The sequence below is a fragment of the Palaemon carinicauda genome, chromosome 6, assembly GCF_036898095.1.
Source record: "Palaemon carinicauda isolate YSFRI2023 chromosome 6, ASM3689809v2, whole genome shotgun sequence".
NCBI lineage: Eukaryota > Metazoa > Arthropoda > Malacostraca > Decapoda > Palaemonidae > Palaemon > Palaemon carinicauda.
Genome location: NC_090730.1, coordinates 142,382,143 through 142,409,776, shown reverse-complemented (window position 1 = coordinate 142,409,776; position 27,634 = coordinate 142,382,143). Strand labels below are relative to the sequence as shown.

At 46.5% G+C, this 27,634-nt stretch overlaps 1 protein-coding gene across 1 annotated transcript in view; it reads right to left on the bottom strand.

The window, feature by feature from the left end:
- Positions 1 to 22,123, bottom strand: part of LOC137642689 (GATA zinc finger domain-containing protein 1) — an 81,909-nt gene extending 59,786 nt beyond the window's left edge. The window contains exon 1 of the mRNA XM_068375471.1: positions 21,607 to 22,123. Within this exon, the coding sequence (XP_068231572.1) occupies positions 21,607 to 22,017 (411 nt within the window). The 5' untranslated portion in view covers positions 22,018 to 22,123. The remainder of the gene's footprint in view (positions 1 to 21,606) is intronic.
- Positions 22,124 to 27,634: the final 5,511 nt, after the last annotated feature.

Below are 27,634 nucleotides of genomic sequence, written 5' to 3'. Positions count from 1 at the left end.
CTCAGATGCTACCGCAGGAAGAGCCCTGAGGATATTAATCTCACGCATGAGGTTAATAACCTCTAGAAACGGTGACTCCACCCCGGGATCTTCCGTCTCCACGGCAGGTGAAAGCTGTGGAGGTGGATGATCCCTCGGTCCTGCTACATCTGGAGGTGTAGGGGAAGCAACATGCTGCACGTCTGATGACATCCCCCATGAATACACTCTCTCTGGTCCTAAGACCGAACCAGGCGTGTATTCAGGAGTCAAGGAAGGACCCTAGTAGGGTTCATCCCCGACGGAATGCATCAAGGTTCCCACTGCGACCAAGTGCGTGACTGGTCGTTGCGAGCCCCACGAAGCTCCCGAAGGAGCTCGAGCGCGAGCGAGATCGCTGGGAACTGCAGCGCTCACCACCAGGAGGTGTAGACAGGTTAGTTGCGCAAGTGGTGTGCTTGGCCTCACCTGTTACACGGCCAAAAAGCATGGGGGTTGGCTGTGTCTCGTGCGGCTGGTATGCGCGAGAGCTAGCCTGGTCTTGCACGACCGGCCCCCATGTCGCGGGCTGACCCGCGAGGTGGCTCCATGCCACGTCGCGGGCTGAGCCGCGAGGTGGCTCCATGCCACGCCCGAGTCACGCAGGTTGAGTGTGCAGCTGTCTGAGCCTGCTCCCTGCTCACGCGACACACGAGTCGCTGAGCTGGTCCGCGTGGCTACCCCCGTGGAGGTAGTCGTGCGTACCGCGATTCTTCACAAGAGACCACAGCTGTGATTTCTCGTACCGAAGCCGGGACTCTCATTTACCCGCTCAAGAGCGATTCAACTCGAGTCTGAAAAGCTGCTCGGGGAGCCGAGGACCCCGTCACCGTGCTCTGGGAGACGATACCTACGCCCTCTAGTGCGGTTGTCGTGCATGGAGGCCTTGCACGAGATTTGCCGTGAACAATCCCACGAGCCCGGGGAACATGGGAATCTCTCGCGTCGCCCTCCTCCTCCGGAGAAGAAGAGGTGTCTCAGGGCGCCATGTCCCTTTAACTGCGACTCGCCTTCCTGGTCCTCTTCACTTACCTCTTCTTCCCCTTCCTCTTTCTCCATGGGGGAGAAGAGTCAAGAGTCAGAAGATGAAGACAAAGAGGAGAGAGAGGAGGGGGAACTAGGAGAGGAATACCGCCCACGATTCCTCTTCTTGTGCCCCCTCCAAGGTACTGGAATGGTGGTAAGGGCAACAGCAGACGACACTGAACGAGGATGAACAAATGTATCGTCAGCTAAAATCAAAGTAGAGGGTGCACTGAATCTCTGCTTCGAAGCCGTACGAGATACCTGTGCCATGTCCGTAGGAAGAGCCGTGGTCGGTGAATGTGGGTGAACCTGAAAAACATCTTGTATCCGCAGGAGTTTTAGCAGATTTTAATTTTACATGACTTGCAGGCGAAGCTGAAAAGGGTTTGCCAGCAGTCGTTGATGAAATCTCGGTGTTTAAAACATTACTTTCCCTTGTTTTAACAGGGAGTCCTGCACTTATTTTATCCTTGGAAAAAGTTTGTTTTTTGCCAGGAACAAATGCTTTATCAGGTACGTGGCCAACAACAACAGGGGCATCAGGGAACATGGGAGTTGATAAAGTTACAAAATTAGCTACATTCATGTGTTCATCAACAATCGGATCATTCAAATGACGTTGTTCAAGCTCGTCCGCCAGAGTTAAACGCCGTTTTAACAAATTCAAGTCAGGCTTACCTGCTAATCCAAGAGACGCCCAAAGTTCCCCCATCTTACCAGGTAATGTGTCGTCATTGGTATCAGACGATCCAACAACCTGTCGGGTGTCCCTTGAGATAGCCGAAGTAGCGGGAGTGCTAAGGTCACCCGCTCCCCTGGCAAAACCCGAGAAATCCCCGACAGGCTGTGAATTCGAGCTAACCAAAATCATACTCACACCCTCCTCAGACTCGGAGAGGGCGTGAGTAGAGTTCGCTGTGACACTCTCTTGAGACGACACACTTACCACCAGATCCCTCTTCTTCTTCGAGAGAGAGGCGAGCTCTCTCAAGCAGAAGAAGCTTTAGGGGTCCGGTGATATTTGCGTCGATTCTCGAAAGCTTGTCACTGCAAGGGCGGCCAGGATTCACACTCACGGCAGGGAGAACCTTGAGAGCAAGGTCTTCCACTGCATGTCAGGCAGAGTGTGTGCGGGTCTATAGAAGGTGACGAAAGCCACCTACTGCAGTGCCCGCCACGGCCTGCACAACATCGCATCTTACGAGTAACTTTCTCCTCCATAAAAATCACACAATCATTCGTACACAAGCACAAGAGAAGGCAAAGGGCTGCAGCGTAGAAAGCGGAGTGTAGCACAACCATCCATGTTGAGCCGAAGCGAGTGAATGAGGAAAGTGGGCTGGTGGTGGGGGGAGGGGACGGAGCTAAGCTCCGCCCCATACCACCAGCCAACCAATCAGCACAACTGCCTGGTTTTCTTTCTCTTCGGCTGTTTCAGCTGCGCTGAAGCGAATTCCTATATTAAATGATTACAAGGTTTGTATATCGCGTCGGAATTAATACAAATTGCTTCCAAATTTGTCATTTGTTCCGTCAATACATATAAACCAACACTATTTATAGGGGTTGACTTACCCTTTAGGAGGGTGGAAGTCCTTGCCAATCTGGCCTTTTTGCTTTGACCCCGAGATTCCTCTTTATGTGGTTAGCACATAATAAGTGGAAACCCTACACCTTGCTAAAACTGTGCTGTGCATGGTCCGTGGCCTACTCAAGCTCTGTGTTTGTGATACTAGCAATGTGACTGTCAAAGGTAAGAGTTCTTCTGAGTCATAGGAATCTTCAGAGGTTACCAAGACATTCCAAATAACCCCCTCGATAGGGTATGGGGACATAACAGTAGTGTATTGACACAATACCAGGTTACACGAGGGATCAATGGTTTACCTGCAGTTGGTTGAGGTCAGCTTTGCAGAGAACCCTGGGTGCTGATTTCCCCAAGAGAGGGGAGGATGAAGAAAGAAAGGAGCCAGTTATTCATAATCATTCATTCATCTAATCTCAGTTAACCAATACCCTCAACCTCCTGCTATTTGTCCATCAAAGAGCCCGAGGTGTTAAACCAGTTATTGGGCAGCCATCACAAGACCAATGGAAAAAATTTCCATGCTCATGTGGGTTACGTCTAGCACCCGGTGAAGGTCGTCTGAAGCTTCCACACAACCGCCTGTAGAACCTGCACCACAAGGTAGTTTCATTTGAACACCAGGGGCGTAGCAATGGCCCTGACGTCATGTGCTCCGGGTCGATGTGTCGGAAGAGGATCAGGATTCAGTCCAGGTCAATAACCTTGGGAATCCAGGCGGAGATGGCGCTCTTCGTGATCCTCCTCTTAACCTTCCCTGTGCTGACAAAAAGTGCAGGCACACGTGGCCAAGCTGCTGATGTCCTTTTGAGGTAATACCTCAAACTCCTTACTGGACATATGAACAGTTGATCTGGAGACTTGTTATCCGGAAGGAATCGAATCAGGGATCCGCTACCCCCAGATTTTAAGTCTTTGCAACCAACAAACTTAGGAATGAAGCTGAGCTTTACCTCTCCCCATCCCTTTGAATGGGCCATGTCATACATGAGACCATTAAGTTAGCTAACTCTTCTGGCCAAAGCCAAGGCGAGTAGGAACACTGTCTTCCAAGAGGGTAACTATCTGTTGCCTGGCGTAATGGTTCGTAGGGAGGACCGTTCAGGGACCGAAGGACCCAAACCACATTCCATGGAGGAGGTCTCACATCCGACTGCAGACAGGTAAGTTCATAACTTCGTATGAGGAGAGAAAGTACCAATTTAGAGGAAATATCTACTCTTTTCAGATTAAAGGCGAGACTCTAGGCTGAGCGGTAACCTTTTACTGCCGAAACCGAGAGGAGCATGGGGAGTCGTCAAGGACCTCTTGCAGAGCACTCTTCTCCAACAAGGTATGGACTTCGGCCAACTCCTTTGCAGATCCCTTTGCATAGGAGCTCGATGGAACGGGATCCTTGGTTAGTGGAGGGAGAGATTTTGTGAACAGGACCTGATACCCTGAACAAATCACGGAGACTGTCCAGGGTTCAGCCTCAAGCTGCATCCACCTCTGCCAACAGCAATGCAGGCATCTCCCCCCACTGGTGGACAAGTGGGAGGATTACCCATCCTAGTGGTTGCAGCCCCGGCCACCTCCCCTGGGATTTTTCCCTTCACGTGAGGATGTGGAACCTTTCCTGTCCTTAGCAGGAAAGGACTTCTTAGACACCTTTGGTTGATTGGCTACTGTCCGGTGTTTCTCCTGCGGAGGAGGAGGTGACCTATAGGGCCGGGATATCAAGGCCCTATGAAGGAGGGAGTCTTGGTTGGATTTCCTTCATCTCTACGCAGCCCGCTCAACGTCTTCTGGGTCGAACAAGGAGAAACCCTCCAGAGAGGAGTTCCTGAGTCTCGTCACCTTGTTTTGTGGGACTTGGCAATGAAACCTTTCTGCTACCCCGTCTCTTCTCCTAAGGATGGTGTATGCCCACAAGTTCACTACTTGTTGGGCCAGGAACTCAATGGTTTGAGTTCACGATAAGAGAAAGGTTTCCATCGCCTTCCTGGAGCTTTTCTTGGACAAGTCCTCGGTCCTCATCAGGTTTTCCACTGATCCTAACCAGAGGCCCAGCCACAAAGTAGCCTGCATGGCATACTTTGCCATCTTTTCATGGTTGAGAATCTCAGATGCAGAGAACGAGACCTGTAACCCTGAAAGTCTCTGTAGAGAGATCCCCTAGGTCAATTCCTCCAACGAATGGTGATGAGAAAGGGCCGGAAGAGGCTCAGTGAATACTGTACCTCATAGTATTTCCTCTGCTGTACACACAGTGGAAAAAGGAGTCTTGAGGAGGACCTGGAGGGACCTAGAGGAGCCAGTAATCTGAGCGTTCATCTTCCGACAGTCACTCTTCAGACCCTGAGACCAGGACAAGGCAGCACTGGTCTTGGAGGCTTCTGAGTGTCATATACATGGTCTAAGACCGTGTCTTTGCACTCTTGAGGAGCCACCGCCAGCTCTGACAGCCTATTGATGGTTCTCGTGCAGCCCATGACCTGCCATAAGGCGTGCTCGGTCTCCCTTTGCTCTGCCTCCGATAGCCTCTGACTAGCAGCCTTAGGAAGAAGGTAGTCGTGCTCGAAATCTTCCACCCACGAGATATCATCTCGGGGTGGATCATGGTCATCCTTGGAGTGATACAGTTCAGCAGTCAATGAAGATAGCCTCCTAGGATCCTCTGAAGGTCTAGAAGTCCTTGCAAAGGACTTTGGAAGGGTCTTGAAGTCTTTGGACTCTTTCCTCGGAGGGAAAAAGGTTTCCAGGAAGGAAGCCTTTGGAGGGACCTCCCTTCATTGCTCGTCTGCAGAAGGCGAAAACAGTTTCTTTCAAAGGCTTTAAAACTGGCCAGAGTTCACGAGGTACCACCTCGATGGTAGAGGGGCGGAAGGAGATCACCAGAGACTCCTCTCTGACAGAAGCCTCTTGAGAAGTTGGTGAAGGTTGTGCACCGGTCGGGGAGGCATTGGGACGACGATGCTGAGCCTACACCTGGATGTTTCAACAGTAGTCAGTTTAACTCTAGGCAAGACTAACTGATCTAAAACTCCTCTTTTCCTCATCAGGGGAGAGGAGTAAGAAGCCAAAGCTTCTCTAGGGAGAGGAACCTTGGATTTAAGCCTTGGATCCGGAGGAGAGGAAGACTTCTCCAGAGGTATCCTGGGTGTTCCCAAGGGACGAATCAAGGGAACACCTGCTACAAAGGCTTAGTGGACGGCCCTAACCCGGGCTCCAAACCACAGTTCCTGACCCAAGGCGGCCCAGCCTGAAAGATCCCCTAAGAGGATCGACGATGAGGGTTTCAGCAAAGGAGCCTTACCTGAGACACGACAACCTGGAGAGAGGTTGCAGCTTCAAAGGTTCCTCCATACGAGGGAAAGGGACTGGACGAGTAGCTCTTTAGGCACCTTGAACATCAGGCGGGAAGACCGTTGGGGGACGTCCTCGTTGTGTAAAAAAAAAAAAACAGACATCATCATCTATTAGCGTGCCGTTTTCCCATTCGCATGGGGTAACACGGTTGTCTTCTTTTTGAAGGACTTAGCTTTGGGTTTGGGGTGGACCATAGTCCCGACCGGGTGCCCTGCCCGCCGTCGCTAGACCCCGGTAGTGTATGTTTGTGTAGTACCAGCCACCATCCCCACTCCTCCCAGCAACGAGGAATCATGGTGTGCAGTTTAGGGAAAATACAAATAATTTCCAGTTTTATTTTTTTATTTTTATTGTTTAGCTTTCATTCTTTTTAATATATTTTAATACTTTGTTAATTTTTTGTGCTCTAGTCCATTTCCTTTATCAGAAAAATTCCTTTGTTTTTACAGAGTAATGGCACCCTGTACCCCGCAGGGATAAGGTTTTACATTTAGAAAGACTGAGGATCCTGCCAACAACAGGGCACTGTAGAGGAATTTGAAAGTGCCAAGTTTGATCTCACTGTTAGTGTTGACTATTTCACTACCACAAACAGTTTTATAATTACTGGTGGTGTTTACTGAATATTGAACAGAGTTTTAAGCGAGGGCAAGCAATGGCAGAGAAAGAAGAAAGCGAGTTGTCTGTGTTGGGTACAACTTTTATTCATGTCTACATCTACTAGATGGTGAAACTTGAACTGCATGACCCTACTCCTGAAGATAAACCCCACGATACGAAGCTGACCAAGTGACAAAACCTCCTTGGAAATTGGCCTTAGTTGCTCAGGTAAGGGTGCATAGATAGTGAGGACGTTGTATAAAGATTTCCAGGTTGTGATTAGACGATATGAGTTAACATTTTTGTTCTAAATCTACGTCACAAAATTAATTGCCTTGTTAAACCTGAGTTAAGTACTGTATTTTATGAACATATCTGCTCCTGTTTAGCTACTAATGTGTGTGCTCAGTCTTCTCCCTGACATATCTTTCCCCGTCATAGTGTAATTGCCTCTTTTCATTCATTGACACAATTGTCCTAGTATTAGGGTCACTTATGAAGACCTTATAGTGGTAGACAAACAAGTTTCAGCTGGAGGTAAACTTTAATTGATGTCATTGTCCAAACCTGCTGTCTGTGTGTGCAGATCATGGTCTATAATGTTGTGGGATTCTCCTTAGCTTGAAGCTTTCTTTTATCTACCCTTACAGGCTCTGTCATGATGTTAATGCTTACAGTATAGGTTTCGTATCTGGAATCCGATGGATGGTTATTAGAAGGACTTTTGTATTTTATGTTTTTTTTTTATTGTGTGACTTACTGAATGAGCTGTTCCTGGTGACTTTGTATTGATACAGTGTGAAGTCACATCTGGTAGTTGTATTGGTATAGGAGTGTCCAATGTGTGGCCGATATGTATTTTCTTTTTTTTTTCTCTTTCTAGATAAATTTTTTATTAATAATCTTTTTATCAATATACTTCCTCCCAGAGGGTGTTTTACGTTCCAGCCTATAAAAGTATTGTTTTCTTTCCTTTCCTAATGGTTAATTAACATGAAATAAAGAAAAAATCTTACTTGGAAAGCATCCTGCTTTATCTATTTAGAACTCGGTACAATGTACCAATATACGTATGACAGTATAACTCTAGAATAATAATAGAAAATTCTGAGGGTCTAGCTGGGTCCCCTTGCCCAGTATAAAATCAAGGGGTGGTGGCCAGTGCCCATCTGGTCGTAGTCCGCAAACCATTAATGTACATCGTAACATCCTATTCTCCTAGGAGAACGCGATGACCTAGGCTTGAGAGCAGGAGAGCGAGGAGAGGGCGAACCACGAGAAGGTGAATGCCTACTCCCTGGAGACCGCCTAGAGGCTCGTAAAGAAGAAGACTTAGGTGTTGGTCTCTTCTCTCATGAACGACAACGTTCTGGCGAGCGATGACGATGTTCGGGCGATCACTGAAGCTCTAGCGAACACTGCATGGAGGGTGAACGCCTGCGAGTCACAGGGGAGTGATGAGCAATTGAAGGCTGAGGGTGGGATGGCGAACAGCAAGATGTCGGAGAATGATGAACCGTTGGAGAATGATGAACCGTCGGTGAACGGCAAACTGTTGGGGAATGACGAACCGTTGGCGAACAGCTGGTCGTAGATGAGCGAGCAAGTGACGAGGAGCTGGGGGACTGAGAACATCCTGCGCCAAGCGAGTTATTAAACTCGGTGAGCAGTTCGGGAATCTGAAGATTTAAAGGGTGATGGCAAGACACGAACAGCAGTTCGTTGGTGAGAGGTTAACAAAGAGCGTTGGACTGGCTAACGCCGCAAGGTTGGAGAACGGTGAGTCAGAGGAGAGTCCAGTGACACAGGCAAAGGTCGGGAACCAGTGGGTGAACGGCGAGACTGAGGAGACTCGTCAGACTGACGATCTCTAGGCGAAGGTGAATGCTGAGGAGTGGTCGAACGGCAAGGTCCTTAACAATGCTCCAAAGGGGATCGTTCAGCAGCAGATAGTGAAGAGCCAAACAGACTTCTCTTTGTCAGAGGCGAAGGAAAATGTCTGAGGCGACGAGTTTGTTGCAGACGAGGACAAGCCTCCGCAAGGGAGGGCTGACCAGAAGGATGGTCTCTGACAGGCCTTCAAAGAAGTTTTTCTATAGGGGTTCTCCCATCAAAACAAGGTGACCACCTCCGGGAGAGACTTGCCTTGGACTTTACTACACCCCCGAAGGATGATCAGCGAGGGGGGTACCGTAGTCCACAGCAAATGCGGCCGCACCGGCGGAAGAGGCAGGGCCAGAATCAACGGGCGGGGCTGCAGCTGACTCCTCAGGGTCACGAAGGTCCATGCTAAGTAAACCCAACGGATCCATCTCAGAGGAGGACGAACATTGCCTCTCAGCACCTAAATGAAGGAGATGCAACAGCACCTTCTTCGAAAGAGGGCTTGATAAACCCAGAGCAGGCCACACCTGAAAAAGATCAGAAAACAGTAAGGATGCCCCAGGAGAGGGTGAACAGCAAGAAGGTGAATGCCTACTCCCTGGAGACTGCCTAGAGGCTTGTGAAGGAGAAGACTTAGGTGTTGGTCTCCTCTCTCATGAACGACGACGTTCTGGCGAGAGATAACGATGTTCAGGCGATCACTGAAGCTCTAGTGAACGCTGCATGGAGGGCGAACGCCTACGAGTCACAGGGGAGTGACGAGCAATTGAAGACTGATGGTGGGCTGGTGAACAGCAAGATGTCGGAGAATGATGAACCGTCGGTGAACGGCAAACTGTGTGGGGAATGACGAACCGTTGGCGAACAGCTGGTCGTAGATGAGCGAGCAAGTGACGAGGAGCAAAAAGAAGCTTTGGATTTCTTCGACTTCAAGGAAGCCTTCTTCTTCCATCGGCGCCTAAACCTTCCAGACTGGGAGGCATACCACTCCCGGCATTCAGTGAAGGTGTTACCACTATCACACAGTTGCCCTCTAAAAGACGGACATAACCAGTGAAGATCAGTATCAACAGAGGACATAAAAGTCTTCTCAGGAGTGGCCCTCAGGTCTTAGGCAGGTCCGCATAATGATGGCAAGAAGACGCACACACACACACACTGTAAAGAAAAAGAAAAAGTAAAAATAAAGTTGGTAAGGGGAAGAGTGGTAACAAACGATCTCCACACGAGCCAAAAGCAAAGTGAGGCTCACAGCGCAGGTGTTGAGTGAGAGGGGTAGTTGCTAACCCCCAACCACCCGATAACTAGTGGACGTATAGTTAGTCCTCGCTAAAAATCTAATGGTTCGTCTTTCAGTTTCGCCGAAAGTAATAACCCGATAAATAGCGTTAGTTTGTATGAAGTGATGGAATAATTAAGGTTCCTCACCTACCTTAATTAACTGGGTTGGCACTATGTACACCATTGACATCCCCTGAAAGTCGCGCCCTTACCACAAACTTAATATCTAACTTTATTGTTTAGAGGTGAGAATTCAAGGTTATCCTCAACAGTCTGATGGTCTTGGTTGTAGTAGAGGAAGTAATTGATGAAGGTGAATAAGGTTCAAAATACATCTTTTCTATAAAAAATGCCTTTTGTAGTCAGAATACTTTCTTAGTCTTTGCACTTCTCATAGCATCTCTAATTGTGATGTTTTCCCTTAACTAACAGTAACTACTGGAGTTTCGGCACTTAACACAAGTTATGACTACACAACAACTTATCAGTAGCTTTTTTGTGTGGACATGAACTTATAATAGGAGTGTTTGCAGCCAGGGCACATAAATATTATACCAAAGCAACTGCATGAAAGAATTACATATAAAAATGACGCATTCAAAGATAATTTGTATTTTTCCTAACCATACAAACCTTAGCTATTTACATTGGGTTTACCTTTTAGCGCAGCTGAAATGACGAGCCAATAGTTTTAACGAGGGTTAATTACCCCCGCGCTAGTTAGCGGGGGATAGGGGAACGGTAGCTTGCTACCCCTCCCCCCCCCACACACCGGTGACTTGCTTCACTTCACTTAGAGGTAGGACTTGACTTGGGGGTCAGGGATGGCGGGCACATATGTGTAAATAGCTAAGGTTTGTATGGTTAGGAAAAATACAAATTATCTTCGAATTTGTCATTTGTTCCGTAACCGAAATATAAACCACGCTATTTACATTGGGTGACTTACCCCTTAGGAAGGGAGGAAAGTCCCCAGCCTTACTGACTTCGGCTTGCCCGGGGGCTCAATGTCTCAGTGAGCAGCACTAGAGAAAAGGAGCCCTGCACCTCACAAGTTCCTAGCATCGCTAGGAACGAGTGGCCTACATAAGCAGTGTGAGGAGGAAAGAGTGACTCGTCCTATGAAGTTGACCTTGAGACCTTTAGATAGGAATCTAGGATAGGACGTTCCCAATACTGTACCACCTCGTCAGGGTATGGGGGACGCAACAGTATTAAGCTTAATACTAGGAGCACAAAGAAGCATGGGTTACCTGCAGAGGTTGAGGTCAGCTATGCGAGGACCAGGATGCTGCTTCCCCAAGAGAGGGGACAATGAAGAAAGAAGTAAGGGTCAGACATACTCTTTCATTCACGCAGACTAAGACCGGGTAACAACGCCCTCAACCTACTGCTACTTGTCCAAAAAGGAGCCTGAGGTTAGACCAGCTGTTGTGCAGCCACCACAGGGCCGATAGAAAACGTATCAAGGCTCCTGTGGGTCACGTCTTGCAGGTAGTGGGCTGTGAAGGTCGTCTGATGCTTCCAGACCCCAGCTTGAAGTACCTGCGTCACAGAGAAGTTTCTCTTGAAGGCCAGGGATGTAGCAACACCCCTGACATCGTGTGCCCTAGGGCGACGTAACGGAGGAGGGTCTGGATTCAAGGCATGGTGGATAACCCTTCGAATCCAAGCTGAGATGGTGTTCCTGGTGACCCTCCTCTTAGTCCTGCCTGTGCTCACAAACAAAGCTCGCACTTGAGGACGGACTGCAGCCGTTCTCTTCAAGTAGTGCCTCAGACACCTCACAGGACATACTAGCAGCTGGTCTGGGTCGTTTGTTACAGAACGGAGACTCGCGATCCTGAAAGAGTCGAACCGAGGATCCGGCACTCCAGGATTCTGAGTCTTGGCAACAATCTCAGGGACGAACCTGAACGTTACCTCCCCCCATCCCCTTGAATGGGCTATGTCGTACGAGAGACCATGAAGTTCACTAACCCGCTTGGCCGAAGCCAAAGCGAGAAGGAAAGCCGTCTTCCAAGACAGGTGGCGATCGGAGGCCTGGCGTAATGGTTCGAAGGGAGGTCTCTTAAGAGCCCTGAGGACTCGAACCACGTTCCAAGGAGGAGTTCTCACTTCCGACAGGGGGCAGGTAAGCTCATAGCTACGTATGAGTAAAGAGAGTTCTAGCGATGAAGAAATATCCACGCCCTTCAGCCTGAAGGCCAAGCTTAAGGCTGAGCGATAGCCTTTCACTGCCGAGACAGAAAGGCGCATTTCTTCCCGCAGATAAACGAGGAAGTCCGCTATTGCTGGAATAGTGGCATCGAGTGGAGAGATACCCCTCCCACGACACCAACCACAAAAAACTCTCCACTTTGCTTGGTAAACTCCCTCAGAGGACCTTCGCAGGTGCCGAGACATTCTCTCCGCAACCTGTTGCGAAAAGCCTCTCTCCGTGAGGAGACGCTGGATAGTCTCCAGGCGTGAAGCCGAAGCGAGGCCACGGCCTTGTGAGGGATGCCGGAGTGGGGTTGTCTGAAAAGCTCGTGTCGTGGAGGAAGTTCCCTCGGGAGCTCCGTCAGGAGCTGCGGAAGGTCCGGGAACCATTCCGCGTGATGCCATAGCGGAGCTACCAGAGTGATCGAACAGTTGACCGATAGTCTGGTCCTGTTGAGCACCCTTCTCATCAGACAGAACGGTGGGAAGGCGTACACGTCGATGTTGTCCCACCGTTGCTGGAAAGCATCTTGCCAGAGTGCCTTGGGGTCCGGGACTGGGGAGCAGTACAGGGGCAGCTTGAAGTTCAACGCTGTCGCGAACAAGTCCACAGTCGGGGAACCCCACAAAGTCAGGACTTTGTTGGCTATCTGAGGATCCAAAGACCACTCGGTACTCACTATCTGCGAGGCCCTGCTCAGACTGTCGGCGAGCACATTCCTCTTGCCCGGAATGAAGCGAGCTGATAGTGTTATCGAGTGGATTTCGGTCCACCTCAGAATCTCTACTGCAAGATGGGATAGCTGCTGCGAAAAAGTGCCTCCCTGCTTGTTGATGTAAGCCACTACCGTGGTGTTGTCGCTCATCACCACCACGGAGTGACCCGCCAGGGACCGTTGGAACTGCTGAAGAGCCAGAAAGACGGCCTTCAATTCTAGCAGGTTGATGTGTAGGCACTTTTCTGATTCTGACCAAAGGCCTGAGGCCCTCTGGTTCAGAACGTGCGCCCCCCACCCTTCTTTTGACGCGTCCGAAAACAGAGTCAATTCCGGGGGGAGGACGAGAAGACTCACTCCCTTCCGCAGGTTCTCGTCGGCCAGCCACCACCGCAGGTCCGTCTGTTCCAAAGACCCCATCGGAATCAGAATGTCCGGAGAATTGGATCCTTAATTCCACCGGGACTTGACCCGCCACTGCAGGGATCTCATCCTGAGGCGGCTGTTTGGAACCAGACGGGCCAGGGAGGATAGGTGACCTAAGAGACGCAACCACGACTGGGCAGGGAGCTCTTCTCGCCTGAGGAAGGGTTCCGCCACCCTCCTCAGCCTTGCTATCCGGTCGTCTGATGGAAAGGCTTTGTGGAGATTGGTGTCTATTAGCATGCCTAGATAAACCAGTCGTTGGGATGGCTGCAGAGAGGACTTCTCGAGGTTTACCACGATCCCCAGATCCTGGCAAAGATCCAGAAGCCTGTCTCGGTGCCAAAGAAGGGTCGACTCCGAGTCTGCTAGAATCAGCCAGTCGTCCAGATAACGAAGGAGACGAATGCCGTTCCTGTGCGCCCAAGATGAAATCAGGGTGAACACTCTGGTGAACACCTGAGGAGCTGTGGAGAGACTGAAACACAGCACCTTGAACTGGTAGATCTTGTCGTCTAGGCTGAATCTTAGGTACTTCCTGGAAGACGGATGGATTGGGATCTGGAAGTACGCGACCTTTAGATCCAGTGTGCACATGAAGTCTTGTGGTCTCACCGCAAGTCTGACCGTGTCTGCTGTCTCCATGCTGAACCGGGTTTTCTTGACAAACCCGTTCAGAGCTGAGAGATTGATGACAGGTCTCCAACCTCCAGACGCCTTCTTTACAAGAAAGAGTCGACTGAAGAAGCCTGGGGAGCCGTCGACGACCTCCTGGAGAGCACCCTTCTCGAGCATGGTCTCGACTTCGGCCCGAAGGGCCAGCCCCTTTGCCGACCCCATGGCATAGGAGCTCAACGACACTGGATTCGCTGTCAGGGGAGGTTGAGATGTTGTGAACGGGACGCGATAGCCTTGGACGATCACTGAGACCGTCCAAGCATCGGCCCCGTGTTGCTGCCACCTGCGGACGCAACACTGAAGGCATCCCCCCACAGGTGGACACGCAGGGGGATTGCCACCCCTAGGGCTTGCGGCCGCGGCCGCTACCCCTAGGAGTCTTGCCTCCCCTGGAGGACTTACCGCCCCTCTTGACCTTGGCTGGAAAGGGCTGGGGCTTAGACACCACCTTCTTAACTGCCGGTGCCTGCTTCGGAGCCTTACGAGGCTGCTGATGCTGTTGCGGCGGAGCTGGAGGCATATAGGGCCGAGCTGTAAGGGCCCTATGGAGGAGGGAGTCCGTGCTGGATTTCCTCCACCTCTCAGCCGTTCGCTCCATGTCCTGAGGCTCAAACAGGTTCTCCCCAAGAATGGAAGCATGTCTGAGCCTACACACATCCACGGCGGGGACCTTTGGATGGAATCTCTCGATCACAGCATCGCGCCGCTTCAACACCGAGTTGGCCCACAGGGTGGTGACCTGGTGCGCCAAAAACTCGATGGAGCGGGTGCCCGAGAGTAAGAAGGTCTCCAGGGCCTTCCTATTGGTCTCCTTAGACAAGTCCTCGGAGCGCAATAGGATGCCCAGAGTTCCTAGCCAAAAGTCCAGCCACGAAGTGGCCTGCATGGCACACTTCGCGACTTTTTCATGGCTAAGGATCTCTGCCGCCGAGAACGACACCTGCCGGGCAGAGAGCTTCTCAAGGGGAACTCCCTTCACCAGCTCCTCCACGGAGTGATGGAGAGGAAGAGCGAGGCTGGACTCACCCAAGATCTCGAAATACCTCCTCTGCTAAAGACGAGGAGGAGGGATGAGCTTGTTCCCGGTAGAGGAATGACTGGAGGAGGCAAGAATCGCGAGCTGAGCGTTGGCCCTGGCACTGGCACTCTTCAGACCCCGAGACCAGGGCAGAGCCGCACTGGACTTAGGGGCCTTCCGAACGTCAAACACTTCGTCCAAGATAGTGTCCTTGCCTTCACGGGGGGCGATCACGGGGTCCATAAGCCCGTTAAGTTGCCTTATCAGGCTCAGGACCTGCCAGAAGGCATGTTCAGATTCCTGCTGATCTCCTTGCGGGCTGGCAGCTAAGTCTCCTGTCCCCGGAATCTCTTCCTGGGGTGAAGCGTGGACGTTCCCCCGGGGAGCTGCGGGTTCCTGGCGAATCCTCGAAGATGATTTTGGGACGGTCTTGGAGTCCTTGGATTCCCTCCTGGGAGGGATACAGGATCCCAACAAAGAGGTTCGAAGAGCCCCTTCCGCACGAGACGACTCTCCTCCATGAAGCGAAGGCTTCCCCCTTGGTGCCGAGGGGAAGACTACCGCTTCACTGGACTCACCCGAGGACGGAAAAGCCTCGTCCTCGGGAGAAGGAGAAAACGCTCGAGCAGGAGAAGGGGGCTTCGCGACAGACCTCTTGGGAACCAACTTCGCCCTGGGGGAAGTCACCACGAAGTCCACTCCTCTCTTCAGCGTAGGAGAGGCAGCTGTTGGTTTGTTGCCCTGATCGGCGAGTGCTGGCTTCATTACCCTCACTAACGCCCGCATCAGAGGACCAAACCAAGTCTGTTGCTCCACGGACACAGTCCGAAATCCTCGCTGGAGGGAAAGGGATCGGGTGATCCTTTGGAGTAGACACCACAGTACCTGCCTGAAAAGAAGGGGGGGAAGAAGGATGCACTAACCTCTCCGCAGTGTCTTCCCTGTCCTGCACAACAGTCCTTCGTTTGGATGGAGGCGATCCAGAGCGCTGTCTGGGAACACGTGTTCCTGCTGCTACCACTGGCTGAAAAATTCGCCGCGAGCGATGGTCGCGCGGGGAGCGCAGACGAGCGGTCACGCGGGCGCGCAGGCGAGCGGTCGCGCGGGCGTGCAGGCGAGTGGGCGCGAGGGTGCACAGGCGAACGAGCGTGTGGCTGAGACGGCGAACGAATGCGTTGGCGCGATGGCGAGGGAACGCGTTGCCGCGTGGGCGAGTGAGAACGCTCCGAAGGTCGCTGGCGACGTAGGTCAGAAGACCTGTAGCGCGAGGGAGAGCGATTGCGAGCAGGCGATCGGTGGTGAGCTGGCGAACGCTGGCGCGCAGGTGAGCGATGGCGCGTTGTCGCATGGTGACGCGTTGGCGAGCGATAGCGCGCAAGACGCGCAGGTGAATGATCGCGCGATGGCGAGCTAGCAGAGGGCGAATCATGTCCTTCCAGAATCTCTGGTCGACGACGCGTTGGAGAACGCATGCGCGCAGGCTGTAAGTCACGCGGGCGGTCCGGAGATCACCGATGATCAGGTGATCGTTGACGCGTAGGAGAATGCTGACGAACAGGCGATACTAGGATCGTCTGTGAACGCTGGCGAGCAGGTGATCGCTGCCGAGCAAGGGGGCGACGCGTGAGATCCTGTGAAGGAGCAGTTGGCGCGGCGCGTACACGAACAGGAACAGGAAGAGCGTAGGCGCGTGGGCGAACATGTGCTTTAGAAACAAGCGCTGGAGAACGCTGACGATGTTGAGTAGACACAAGATGAGGATCGCGAGAGAGCTCAAGAGACTGATGGCGTGCAGGGTGCCCAACAGGGACTGCAGTATGATCAGAGACCACAGGGGAGCGCTGGCGAGCAAGAGGGCGATGATCCTCAAAAGAGCGCTGATGATCAGAAGAGCGCCTGTGCGCTAACACTGCAGAAGGGCGAGCAGGGGAATGCTGGCGCGCTAAGCGCTCTTCAGGAACCACAGGATGGAGGATGTCCTCAGGAGAACGCTGACGAGGAGGGTGAACATCAGGAGAGCGCCGGCGAACAGGTGAGCGCTGACGAGCAGGAGAGCATTGACAAGCAGGAGAGCGCTAACGAGCAGGAAAGCGCCTGTGCGCTAACGCTGCACGTGAAAGGGAAGAATCCCTTTGCCCCGAAGGGACCGTTGCCCGTCGGGTGACGAGGTACCCAGAAGGAGAAGTTCTAGCAGGAGTAGGAGAACGGTCCGCAGAGAGGTCCAAAGGAGCAGGAGCTGTAGGCTGAGTACGACGAGGAGAGTCCCCTTCGGAGGAAGAAGATCCAAAAAGGCGCCTCCTAACCCCCTTATAAGGGGAAGGGAGGCCCTTGCGACGCAGCGGACGGTGAGCCTTACGGCGAAGGCGGCCACGGGGAAGATCATCAGGACCATCAGTCCTCCGAAGGGGAGTCTCAGTCAAGGCACTCCCCTTAGAGGGAAGCTGAACAGCAGAAGAGCACGTAGGACTCACTTCCCCCTACGAAGGATGTACGGAAAGGGGAGGAGAGCCGTCCGCACCAACATCCTCAACTGCACCTGCAGAGGATTGCCCCGCCCCGTCGGAGGCCTCTGCCACCACGACGTCGACGATAGACAGAGGGGCTACCTCTGCTACCGCCGGCGACTGCTTAACGGCGGCCCCAAACGAGACAAGGTCAATCAAGGCGACCCTGGAGGGCAAGCCCTTAAGCCCCAGGGAAGCCCAAATCTGTAAAAGATCATCATTAGAAAACGAATTATCAATAACCTCCCCCGGAGGAGGAGGGGGAAACCGCCCCGCTATGGGAGGCGACGCCCTTTCCCCCCACCCAAGGTTGGGAAACAGAACTAGGGCCTGCGCTACCACTCGGCCGACTCTCCTTAGGAGCCGGACGAGAGGGAGCTTCGGAGGAGGTTTGGGCGACGAAAGAAGAGTCCCGAGAACCCTCCTCCTTCAAGGCAACCCCCGAAGGAGAACGGTCTCTCTTGGACTTCTTCGTACGCCGGCGGCCAAACCTCTCCCACTGGGAGGCAGACCACTCCCTACACATGTTTTCCTGGTCACACCGTCGGCCCCGACACTGAGGGCAAAGGGTGTGAGGATCCGTATCCAAGGCCGACATAAAGGTCCCACAAGGGCGGCCGGCAACACCAGGGCACGTACGCATAGCAAAGATAAAAAAGGTAGTCAACTTCAAACACACACACAAGCTGTAGAGAAAAAGCAGAAAAAGATTAAAGGCTGTCAACGAGGACGATGGACAGACACGTCTGTTCATCGCCGAGCCAAAAGTGAAGTGAAGCAAGTCACCGGTGTGTGGGGGGAGAGGGGTAGCAAGCTACCCCTTCCCCTACCCCCTGCTAACTAGCGCGGGGGTAATTAACCCTCGTTAAAACTATTGGCTCGTCATTTCAGCTGCGCTAAAAGGTAAACCCAATGTAAATAGCGTGGTTTGTATTTCGGTTACGGAACAAACAGAAAATATATGTCAGTACTCAATGAAGGTAGGTGATTGGCCCAAAAAATGGCATTCAACAATGAAGGTGGTAATAGGTAGTTTAAACAGTGATTGCAATGGTTACTACTGTAAGTTATAATGATAAAAATAAAATGGAAAGCTAAAATTAATTATTCTTGGTGAAAACTCGGGGTGTATGTATGACTGCGACCCCACCTATATGAATGATGACAGCATGCCCAATAACTCCCTTATTTTCAACTCTATCAGAAACTTGTATAGAATAAGAAAAATTTCATAATGTTATAAATACCTAAGGTAAGTACTTAACGAATACAGTGAACCCTCGCTACTTCGCGGTTCGACCATCGCGGATTCACCACTTCGCGGATTTTTTTCATAACCCATGTATCTACATATATCGCGGATTTTCCGGAAATATCGAAAATACCGCGATGTGACCGATGGTGCGAGATTGGAAAAAGTAAGGAAAATTGAATCATGATTGATTTTCAATATAAATGAAACTTGGAGGAGCAACAAAGATATCATTTGTTAGAGAGATAGAGAGAGGTAAGGAATGGGAGGTAGTGAAAAGTAGCCCACAGAGAGAGAGAGAGGTAGAGGTAGAGAGAGAGAGAGAGAGAGAGAGAGAGAGAGAGGAGAGAGAGAGAGGAGAGGAGAGAGGAGAGAGAGAGAGAGAGAGAGAGGGAGAGAGAGATAGAGGGGGGTTTAAATGTAATAAACAAAAAAATTTGATAGGTTATAACACATTGGTGCTTATGTAATATCAACTGTATACTGTAGACGGTTTGAATAAGTTAAGAAATGGTATAAACGATACTTTGTTAGTGTATTCGTACACTCTCAAGAGCGGCAGCTACAGTAGATGTCAGCTGATCTAATCACAGCCAAAAGTAAAACAAAAAGAAGTCAACAATACTCGATTTTTAAAACACACCCGAAATTTAAAAAACAAAAGTACACGCTTTCTTAATGTGCACTTAACTAATTAAAGAGTGGCAATTTTCTAGAATAAAATGATATTTCCCCAAAAATAGTGGTTTGCTGATGAAATCGGATGCCGTATTTTTAGCTATGATTGAAATAGATGTAGACTCGGCCTAATTTTTTCGTTTCGTATTTAATTGGCACTAAGAAAACTAATTTTCTTCATCTAAATGTAAGTATTGTATAACACGAAGAGAGAGAGAGAGAGAGAGAGAGAGAGAGGAGAGAGAGAGAGAGAGAGAGAGAGAGAGAGAGAGAGAGAGAGAGAGAATGAATCAGCTGTTGTAATCAAATGGCGTGTTTTTGTTTCGTGAGAATTTCATCGCCACGACTATAACAATAACATACTGTACTGAACTTTACAGTATTATACAGACTACTGTAATATGATAAAGTAAAATATTTGTAATCTATTTTATATGAAATGGGGCTATTTTTTTTGTTTAAAATTTACATTTACGTATGTAAAACAACTCTCTCTCTCTCTCTCTCTCTCTCTCTCTCTCTCTCTCCTCTCTCTCTCTCTCTCTCTCTCTCTCTCTCTCTCTCTCTCTCGTAAATTGTTTTCCTGCTTTGCTACGTATGTATGATTTTATATAGATACGGTAAATAATATTTGTAATAACATATTTTATAAAAGCTTTTACTGTAATATCATTATTTATCACTTTCATCATGCCCGTTAAATTCCTTAGTTTGTTTACTGAGCGTACTTTATGACGCCGTCGTTTCAGGCGGCGTCATAAAGAAAAACATTTCATTTGGAAGTCCTAAGAAAAATTAAGTAAAACATTAGTAATAACCAAATCAACATACTGTACTGAATAATCAATAAAATCGATGCAAAAACTAACCTATACACAGATGAGTAAATGCGTTTGTTTCTTCATTATAATCAGAGATAAACGTAAACAAAACATTGGTTGCCATTTTTTATCGTGCTTTTTGGCGTGTTTAGGAAAAGCATGATATAAAGTCGCCTTTAATATTTGTGCCTGTTTTAGTTTAGGGTACGTTAGTACATGCATTAAGTGTTCTGTACATTAAAGGGTAGTTTGTTAACAGTACTACGGACAAGGGAAGGTTTTAAAAGTCTGAATATACATGTTAAATAAATAGGTAAATATGGTGTCACTACTTCGCGGATTTTCACCTATCGCGGCCGGGTCTGGAACCTATCTACCGCGATAAACGAGGGTTCACTGTACCAATAGAAATATTTTGAAAACCATCAAAATTGACACGTCGAACCAGCTCTGCACACAAAGTGTCTCGCTCCTGTAATTTCAAGAATTCACTGTAAATGCTTTTTTGATCAATTCAACAGTGCTTTAGCGACAAAATACTGTAATAATCGGTGGTTGCGGCAATTGGAAACAACCCAATCATCCCCCACTTGACCATGGAAATTGTTATAGGGCCTTTTTACTATCCAATCAAAATCCCACATTTCCAAAATTCAAACAGGGTAATGGGAGCACCAAGCGTGGATTAGAGATGCTCAGTCTTAACCCAAGGGAGGTGAAGATGGCAACATATCAGTGCGAAGATACTTGTGAATCGATTTACAATTCGATTAATCCAAATATTGTAAGGATTGCAACTTTTACCAAGAGTAATGAATTTTTACTAATTATTTGTATAAAATGGGACCCATAAGGGATTTTTCTGGTGATTGTTCAAAGTGTTGTTTTGATGAAATGCGTTTTGGGGTGAAACGTGGTTCGTTAGGACAAGCATAAACAATCTTATTACTGTACAGTACTGTACTTGTAAAATACTTTTCCTTTACGAAATATGATTGTGTTACCTTGCTAGGAGTGAAATGGGTTACGAATCAAATACTGGGTAAGCTAAGAATACAGCAGTATAAGGGGTGGTTACAGAGGGGCATTATCCCCCTCCCGTTAGGTAAGGACACAGCTTGTAGGTTTGGTTATGTGTTGTTCTTGTCTAGAAGTTTTGCAGAATAACAGACACAGCTTTCGTAGTACAGCGACCACTTCTAACAAACGACTAGAAAATGGGAAGAAAATTCTCATTGTCTATGCACACGGGAGGACCTGGCCGCTGATATATTGTACAAAGGTTACGAATACTGTTTGTTTGCAAGTAAGTTTTCATTCATGTAGAAACAATTGCTTTAAAGCAAGACGAGCATCGGGAATATAAGAATACATGAAAGCAGTGTTCATATTAAGAAATACTGGTTTAAATTGCAAGCCATTATCAATATATAGTGTCCAACTCTTCTTTGGTAATGTCATTAAATGAAATGTTTAGGTAAGGTTGGCTGGTGTTACACCAAAAACAGTGTGCAATTATTTCCAAGTTAATTTTTCAATGCCATGGACAAAAATATAAAAGTAACTTACACTTTTCTTGAATATATATCGTCTTCCTTTTCCCTTTGGTATGCCACTTTTCCCCCCTTGGCGTCCCTTCCGCGTCCTGCGTTTCGTGTCCCTTTTCTCTGAAATCTTGGCAGAGTCCTTATCCTTGTCCACTTCCTGTTCGTCTTCTTTTCCTCCATTGCTCGAGTCGCCGCCTTCTTTATTGTCCTCTACTTCCATTTTCTCATCGTCCTTTTTCATCCCATTCCCATTGTCACTTTCTTCACTTTTTGTTTCCTTCGGATTCTTGAGGACAGCAGACCCAGCAGCCGTGGACTGCGAGGTTGCTGTGAAGCAACTTGTACACAATACCTGGTCATGGTCATCTTTCAGCCAAATACTGCTCTCATTTGCTTTGCATTTGGCACATTCTGGCTTAACTCCAAAAACCATACTTCTCAATTATAACAGGAATCAACAACGACAAAACTGACAATTTCTTGCCACCGGGAGACTATTCTTGTCACCTTTACCATCAATGTAAACAAAGCACACTTATAGGTGAAAGAAAAGTTGTCTCTGGCGTCGTTCCTTAGGCCTGAATTGGACAACATTTTTATATTGATTCTATTGTTTATTAAATTATTGAATATAATTGAAAATAAAAAGAACTATAAAAAATAATATTTTAAAATCAATTAGGTCATAACCACATTTCAAATGAGGATAACCCGTGAGGAAAACAGCTATCATGACACTTTATTGAGTACTATATGAATATAATTAACAATTCGGCAAATATTTTCACTGCATATTATATGAGCATATAATGTTTGTTAACTTTACACTGTTATCAATCAAAAGCACTATACTATATTACAAACGCATCATCCAAATTTTCAACTCTCCAATCTCGCACGGCTGTGACGTCACGTAGCATAATGCACTGAATTCATTTCTTGGAAATTTTCTCCATCTATTTTACTCCAGACCGTATTTACTATTATTACTACAAGATAAGCTACAACGCTAGTTGTTAAAATAGGATGTTATAAGCCCAAGGGCTCCAACAGAAGAAATAGCCCAGCAAGGAAGTGAAGTAAAATTTCAGAATATCTAAAGTTTTAAGATAACTAATACATCGGGTGACACTAAGTTTTCATACGGAAAAATTAGTCAAGGGATTTCAAAATAGGAATATAAGGAATGCTCCTTAAATATGCATTGATTTTAAAGTTATTGCGTTGTACTTAAATATTTAAGAATGTTTGCGAGATGCCTGAACTTGGTGTGTTTGGCATTATTTAAATGATTGTCTTTATACGTTATGAACATACATTAATTTCCTAATCAATGTATTCAACATTCGATTCATGCTTTTTTTATTTAATATTGATAAGTAGAGAAAATCCTAACTCACATTGGTAAATGGAAAACTGCAATAAAATACTCAGTTCTTTCATTAGTAGCTATTGATGGATATTTCCCTTTAAAGGAAATCTGAAATTGATCAATGGCCATCCAGAGACATTGATCATCAACAGAATCTTTACAGGTTCTTTCAATCTCTAAACAAATGGATCTGACCTCGACAACAAAAATTGAAATAAGGGAAACTTCTATAAAAAAAAAAAAACATGCAAACTTATTTACAAAGAAAATCAATGTTGCTGTTCATTTCCCTATAATGGATTAGATTTAAGTCTATAATGCAACAACTTTGACTGGGCATACGTTGGACTTAGTTTTACATGATGGAATTAATAATATTGTATCAGATATTAATGTGGATGAGATATGCAATATTTCTCCAGCGCACAAGCTTATTACTTTTAGATTACTTTTACAGAAACACACAATGCTAAAGAGAGTAAGCTTTGGAAATAAATAGAATTTCTCTCCAGGTGTATTTATCAATGAAGTTACAAAGAAACTAAATATTATCAATATTCCCTGAGGCATATGGCAACCAACCATTTATTGGGATCTATATGTGTTGATTGCTTTATAACAAGGCTATATACAATAAGGTGGGCAAAAATTAATATGATAGCATGTAGCCACTGATGGAAAAAAAAACTATAACTGTTAAGGACAAATTTATCTTCTAATTTAAATCTTACCTCTTTTTGGTGTCCTCTTGATTGTTCCTCCTGTTTTCTAATGTTATCTCATAAGCTTTCCTTAAATTCTCTTTGCAATTAGCAAGATTTTGCATGTAACCCTCTTTACTCCCTTGAAGCATTAATATACACTTTAAAATTTCTAAATGGTCTTTAGTGGTGTGACCGAACTACTACAGCATTCAAAGGACCAAATCCTGAAGTACCACTAGGTACCAATTGTAAGCCTAAGACGAAAGGTAGCATTTTATTCCCAGTCATATTCAAAGTTATTAGATGTTTTTAAAGCAACTCTAATGCTTGGTGGAACCGTTACAATACAGTGACTGAGTGATATGGTGTGAAAGTTACAAGTCTGATACCAAATTCTTTTAGTTTGGCTCTGAAATACTTGGACACAAAATTACTACTGTTATCACTTTGTATAATGCAAGGCAGGCCAAACTTATAAAAAATAGCTCAACAAGCATTTAACTACAGTTTTCCCATTATAGTACAGTTTCTTATGGGGATTGCATCTGTCCCTTTACTTAAAACTACTTAGAATATTCTAAGATATTGAAGAAGGGGGCACAGTCTAAGAAGTACCAATAAAATACTGGTACTACAGCTTTAGGCTTGTGACATCACAGAAGGGCTAGCTGCTTTTCTTCATCACTGACAAGATAATATTTTGGACATACTGTAGGTGTTTGTCACCTGAACTGAAAGGGAGACTGTCATTGGTAACTAACTCTATCAGACCACTGGATTTCTAAATGTTTTCCTTCCTATCTCATTTCTTTGTCATTTCTCTCTGCTTATATACCAGTGGGTGGGTGGAGCTAGTTATGGAATTGATATACAAAGTTTTTTTTTTAATATCCTGCACTTGATTCTATTGAGCTCCTACTTCAATCACACCATAGAAGCTTTTAGAGCAAGTCTTCTGGTATAGTCTGGATGTGATGTGTCGCCAAATAGCAAAAGCACGTCATGCATGGCGACGTTTCCAGAAAGAAAAGGATTTTCATTGAAGAATTTTGATAAAATATTTTGTATACGTATTCTCCATTGCCATACGAAGCTCAGTGAGTTTCTTTAGGATTTTTTGTTTTTCTTCCAGCCGCACCCCCCAAGCCATATAGTAAGGCAGAAGGCAGGCTTTTGAAGAGGGTATTAAATTACTGACCATATCCATGTACAGTAATTAAAAGCTAATGGAAAAATCAACAGAGCATAGCAAACTACTATGTATGGCATTTGTAGACTATGAGAAATCTTTTGATTCTGTCAAAGCTTCAGTAGTAATGAATGGCCTTCAAAGACAAGGAATAGAGGTATATTATGTTAAAACACTTGAAGATATCTATACGGAAAATACAGCAATCCTAAAACTACATATAGTCCATTCTGATTACGAAAGATGTTAGACAGGAGTACCCACTTTCTCCTAAATTATTCAGTGCGCCTAGGCGACATTTCTAAAAATTTATATTAGGAAAACTTAAAGAGTTATCATTATTGTAATGGGAATATCCTTAACAACTCAAGATTTGCAGATGACATGGTTCTGTTTAGTGAATCATGGGAGGAATTGCAAAGGATAATAGAAGATTGAATAGAGAAAGCAGAAATATAGGACTGACAATTAATAAGAGTAAAACTAAGATAATGTTCAATGAAAATGCTCACAACAAAAAGTAGTTCTGGACGAACCTCTAGAGATACATACTTAAGACAAACAATAAAAGTTTCCCCGGGACATAAGACTGAAATAAAAAAACGGATAAGCATGGAATGGAGAGCTTTTGGCAACCAAAATGAGATTATGAAAATTAAAATACCACTTTCTCTAAAAAGAAAATATTTAATCAGATGGTACTACCAGTATTAACTTTTGCATCGGGAACTTGAAGCCTTACTAAAGCCTTAGAAATTAAGCCAGATACAACTCAAAGAGGTATGGAAAGAATAATGATAGAAATAACAATAAGAGACAGAAAAAGAGCAATATGAACATGAGAGCAAACTATAGTAGAGGATATTTTAACAATATGTAAAAAAAAATGAAATGGATATGAGCACGATATATATAACGAGAGCGAAAGATAATAGAGGGATATTAAAATAAGAGAATGGGTCTCTACAAGATTGCAAAAGAAGCAGGGGAAGGGAGAGAAGACGATGGATTGACGAACTAAGAAAATTTGCGGGTATGGACTGGAATAGAAAGACCATAAACAGATGTGAGTGGAAAGACGAGTCTGAAGCCTTAGTCCTGCAGTGGAGGATGAGATAGATTATATATATATATATATATATATATATATATATATATATATATATATATATATATATATATATATATATATACACACTGTAGTCTCTCTATGAACTAATTATTCCCATATCGACCTGAAAGGGTATATGTCAAGTCTCGTAAAGGATGGAAAGCTCATTCTCATAATGTCAATGCAAGTTGCTGTTACTCATGAGACGGTAGATTCACGTCATACTTGTGAGCGAGGTGGGATAGCGGTGTGTTTCACTGATGCGTCTGCTTATTTGTTAGCACATCTTCTGACATATAAAAAGTGCACTTACTTGTATATGAAAGTGAACGTGGAACACGTTTCTGAGCCTGTGGGTGCTTAGCTAATAGTGCACTTGCAGTAGGATGACGCAATTAGGTCATTAACTCCTGGTAAGGTCTCTCGGAAAAATCTGAAAAATAAGCAGTGGTTTTCCTAGTAGAGAATCTAGTTGCTTCCTTTTGGGAGGAAACTTACCTTTAGGACCTGTATGAGTTAAAGGAAGGTCAGAATCATCATGAGTGTGGATAGAATAGCGAGTTCCTTCCTAGATAGGTTCTGCTGTACCTGGTGAAATAACACTGTTCCGTCACCTCTCCGCGAGGTGTACACTTAGGAGTACATTTAGTTGATACTTTTAAAATTCTCCCCAGGGAGTGTTCCTGCATTGTGGAGGAAAGATCTCCCTGATCTGTAAAATCTGGAACAAAAATGATATTTTCATAATAGAATAAATTTTTGAACATACTTACCCGGTGGTTATATAAAAATAGCTTTAGTCTCTGACGTCCGGCAGAAATTCAAAACTCGTGGCAATCGCAGATAAAGTAGCCAGGTGTACACCAGCGCCCTCACGCGAGATACACAGAACCATTCCATAATTTCTCAGATCTTCCATGCCCATAGGTCTTTAGAGGGGAGGAGGGGGGGAATAAGGTTTATATAACCACCGGGTAAATATGTTCAAAAATTTATTTTATTACAAAAATATAATTTTTAAACATTAAACTTACCCGGTGGTTATACAAAAATAGCTGATTGACACCCTTGGTGGAGGGTTAGAGACAGACAACATTGTTGGAATATTACTTAAGAGTTAATAAAAACAAGCTTAAGGGTTCATACCTGATAAGGAAGCTGACTTCAATGATTCTCTGCCTCATTACTGTATGTCCGCTTTCCTTATGAGATCCAGCGATCCACCCAGGGGGCTGAAGACCTCTAGGAGCTGTCAAACCGGTGTAAGTACCTCTATGTTGACAGGACCTCAACCAATACCCTTGTTCCAGGCACTCTCTAGGAACAAAATTGACCACCTGACTAAAATCAAAAGATTGCGGAAGACTGTTGACCAATCTCCACAAACAACCATAGAAATATAAGTTCCAAGAGAAGAAAAAGGGTACTAGGATTAGGGGAACGTAGTGGTAGATCCTTCCCTCACTAACACACTCGCTGCTACGAATGGTCCCAAAGTGTAGCAGTCCTCATAAAGAGTCTGGACACGTTTCAAGTAATGTGAGGCGAACACAGATTCACTCCTCCAAAAGGTTGTGTCCATGATACTCGGCAGAGAACGATTCTGCTTGAAAGCTATAGAAGTTGCAACAGCTCTAGCTTCATGAGTTTTCACTTTCAGCAGTTTGAGGTCTG